The 3772-nt window shown below is 39.4% G+C and overlaps 1 protein-coding gene across 1 annotated transcript in view; it reads right to left on the minus strand.

Annotated features, from left to right (window-relative positions):
* The window catches only part of LOC106868491 (lysine-specific demethylase 5A), a 65922-nt gene that overhangs the window by 31700 nt on the left and 30450 nt on the right, over positions 1-3772 (minus strand). The window contains exons 9-10 of the mRNA XM_052978276.1: positions 2748-2867; positions 1292-1447 (exon numbers count right to left, since the gene is read on the minus strand). Of these exons, the coding sequence (XP_052834236.1) occupies positions 1292-1447; positions 2748-2867 (276 nt within the window). The remainder of the gene's footprint in view (positions 1-1291; positions 1448-2747; positions 2868-3772) is intronic.

Raw genomic sequence — 3772 nt, forward strand, 5'->3', positions numbered from 1 at the left:
GTTTCAATTGCTAGAAATAGCAGCCAAATCTTGTGCAAATTGAAGGCACATTTGACTGACTGTCTTTAGCCCTTTCATCACTGGATTTATTTTGGGATGTTCTGTGTTTCTGTCAATTAATTTTAAGTATTACAAAGAATTTAGTAAAATAACTTAATTATCATTAAGCTGGTTTTCGGAACATAAATTGTGACTAAGGTTTGGTGGAAGATTTTAATTAAAAACTTATGGAAACAAGACATTTGTACTACAGAGCCAGAGGTGGTTTCAGCCAGGTTGGTAACGAAAGGGTTAAGGTTCACACAGATATACATAATAATTGTGTGTGTGTGTGTGTGTGTGTGTGTGTGTCACTTCATATCTGTACCCTGACATTATTCATGTTCTATATTAATAAACACAAAATTCTGTCTGTTCAGGACCCCTATACCTCTGTCAACATTTGTTCTACACAGACATATTATACCATTTTGGAATCAGGATGATCCCAGGATGGAAAATCTGCCCTCTGTTTGGTTCTTGTACATACATTCAGCATTGGGATCTGATTTAAAAGCATTTGGGTTGCTATTTCTAGCAGGTAAAGCTTGACTGGGTCACACCACCTTGGTTGGTGTCTGTCATGTGATGCCAGAGATCCAAGGGGAGATAAATGACATTCGCCTTGTTAATTTTTACATCAAGATAAGAACTCTGGGACAAACTGGCCAACAGTTGGAATTCAACTCGGGACTGGAACAATAGAATGATTGCATGACAGAATTGATTCTAATCCGTCCTTAACCTTTGATCAAACACCACCAGGATATATAATCATTATAGACGTATTATAGTCATACTATTTGGCTGCCTTTAGATTTGGGCTGCAGGCCTAATTAGCCCTTCATGGGAACCAGACCAAAAGTCCAAAAAGAGCGAGGCTTTTAAGCTAGTAAATCATAAAACAGTGTCACCATTTATGAGTCAGTACTGGTGTTTATGCCTGCAGTAAACCCATCTGGTTTTCTGGTCTGTGTGGTTTGTAATGGGTAAAACACCAACAGCATTCTGTTAGTCTTTTGCACAGAAATGAACTGTGTGACAGGAAGGGCAGGCATGGAGCCATAGAATACTGCCCCAACAAGTCTCATCCAACCCTTACCAGCATCGGAAAAATGAACATTAAACATGCTGAATATCAGTGTGACGCCACCATGACAACCACCACTGCTTTAAACATAAACACAATTCAACGACACCACCCCCGACTTCCACAGACAGAAATGAAGAGAAAAAAGGGGAAAGAACTGACTTCGTCTTCAGGAAAAGTCTGTTTGTTGCCCTTGGTGGGGAATCCACTTCCTTTCTCCATGGCGTGGATGTCTGCTCCATACTGGACAGACACTTCTTCTTCAAGTGTGTTCACAAGACGCCAAAATTCCTTTTCCACTTGATCAAATGAGACCATCTAGAATAGAATGGGGGGTAAAAGAGAAGTCATGAGGAAATATAGACAGTACATGTGTGTATGCATGTACATGGTGTTTGTGCTTTTGTGAATAGACAAATAGATAGATAAGAGTATATATGTGTGTGTGTATATATATATATATATACATTTTACTATTTTACTATTTTACTTGTTTCAGTCTTTTGACTGTGGCCATGCTGGAGCACCGCCTTTAGTTGAGCAAATCGACCCCAAGACTTATTCTTTGGAAGCCTAGTACTTATTCTATTGGTCTCTTTTGCCGAACCGCTAAGTTACGGGGACATAAACACACCAGCATCTGTTGTCAAGCGATGTTGGGGGGACAAACACAGACACACAAACATATATATATATATATACATATACATATATACGACGGGCTTCTTTCAGTTTCCATCTACCAAATCCACTCACAAGGCTTTGGTCGGCCCGAGGCTATAGTAGAAGACACTTGCCCAAGGTGCCATATATATATATATATATATATATATATATATATATACACACACACATACTGGCACTCCATCGCTTACTATAATTAGGGTTCAAGTATATCTGATCCAAGAAAGAGCCTGCTCGTGAAATAATTATGCAAGTGGCTGAGTACTCCACGGACATGCATACCAGTAATGTAGTTAACAGGGAGATTCAGTGTGACACAGAATGTGACAAGGCTGACCCTTTGAATTACTTTTGCAGCTGAGTGAACTGGAACAACGTGAAATGAAGCGTCTTGCTCAAGGACATAACAGGCCACCAGGAATTGAACTCAGAACCTCACAATCGTACATTATTTACATTTGATGGATATTTGTCCTTCATCAGGTGTCTTTAAGGCTGTGGGGTACATCAGCCGAAACGTTGTGTTAACAGCAAACAAGATGAGGACAAATATCCGTCAAATGTAAATAATGTACATAATTCCTCATCACTTAAACATAGAACTGTATTATCTCACAATCGTAGGCTGAATAGCCTAACCACTTAGCCACATGCCTTCACATACACACAGAGTGAGAGATGTAGAGAGATCTCTGGGGAGATCTCTGGGGAGATCTCTGGGGAGGGGTCTACAAAGAGGTAGGACCAATTTCTAAGACGTGGGAATAGAAACAGCTCTGTTATTTTAAGTAAGAAGGTAGACAGCTCTAGGAATGCCTTCACTTTGTAGCTCAACAGTGAAAGGCAGGTATCTGGCTAACTTAGTCCTTCGAATGTTGCAGGAAGGTGGGGGTCATAGGTGGAAGATGTATATCAACAACAACAGGGTCCTTACATGAACAGGCATATTGAAGTGATCTGACTTGAACTGATCTGCCATTTCTCCAAATGATTGCAGTGTGTATTCTTTGGCAGCCTGCTCAAATCCATAAACATCATGAAGTGGTTTGCAAGCCTGAAAAGAGCAGAAACAACAACAACAACAACACTAGATTAAGCACAAGGTGGAGGGAGATGAATTTTACAAGAGCAAAAGGAAATGGGGTGGAGTAGGAGTAGAGAGGTGAATAAATGAACCCTTTTGTGGATCCCATATCATGGGAATTGTCATGTGGGATGACCCAGAGTGACGTACATCAAGTTACAAGTTACAAAAATGCCATGGAAGGCAGAAACGCTTGGAGAGACAGAATGGTTTTAATTTTGACAACGCAATAATAATTTCATAAGGATGTTTTATCCTATTCGTGCTTTCCAGCATTATTATTATTATTCTGCGTTTGAGAATAAAATATTTCCATATCTGTATATTTCAATAGATCTCAACACTTCTAAAAAAAAAAAGCAAACTTTTTTGTTTACATATATCGGAAGTTCACATATAGCATCTATAAAAGCAAAATTTATAAGTTCAAGAATTGCAGAAGAATTTGCTAGTGGGCAGCTGGAGCTTAAAGGTAAAGCACTATGACCGGTAATCACAGGGATGTGAGTTCGAGTCTCATGGCTAGCCTCAAACAAATTTTTCTGCAATATAAGGATGTTCTATTCTATCTATGCTATTCATCTGGGTTTGAGACTAAAATATTTCCATATCTGTATATTCTTTTCTACTTTAGGCACAGAGCCCAAAATTTTGGGGGAGCAAGGGCCAGTCAATTAGATCGACTCCAGTATGCAACTGGTACTTAATTTATTGACCCCGAAAGGATGAAAGACAAAGTCGACCTCGGCAGAATTTGAACTCAGAACATAAAGAGAGACGAAATACCACTAAGCATTTCGCCTGGCATGTTAACATTTCTGCCAGTTCGCCGCCTTTTGTCTAGATAAATATTCTTTTCTACTCTGGGCGTAAGG

Source organism: Octopus bimaculoides, unplaced genomic scaffold (assembly GCF_001194135.2).
Source record: "Octopus bimaculoides isolate UCB-OBI-ISO-001 unplaced genomic scaffold, ASM119413v2 Scaffold_12528, whole genome shotgun sequence".
NCBI classification, from domain to species: Eukaryota; Metazoa; Mollusca; class Cephalopoda; order Octopoda; family Octopodidae; genus Octopus; species Octopus bimaculoides.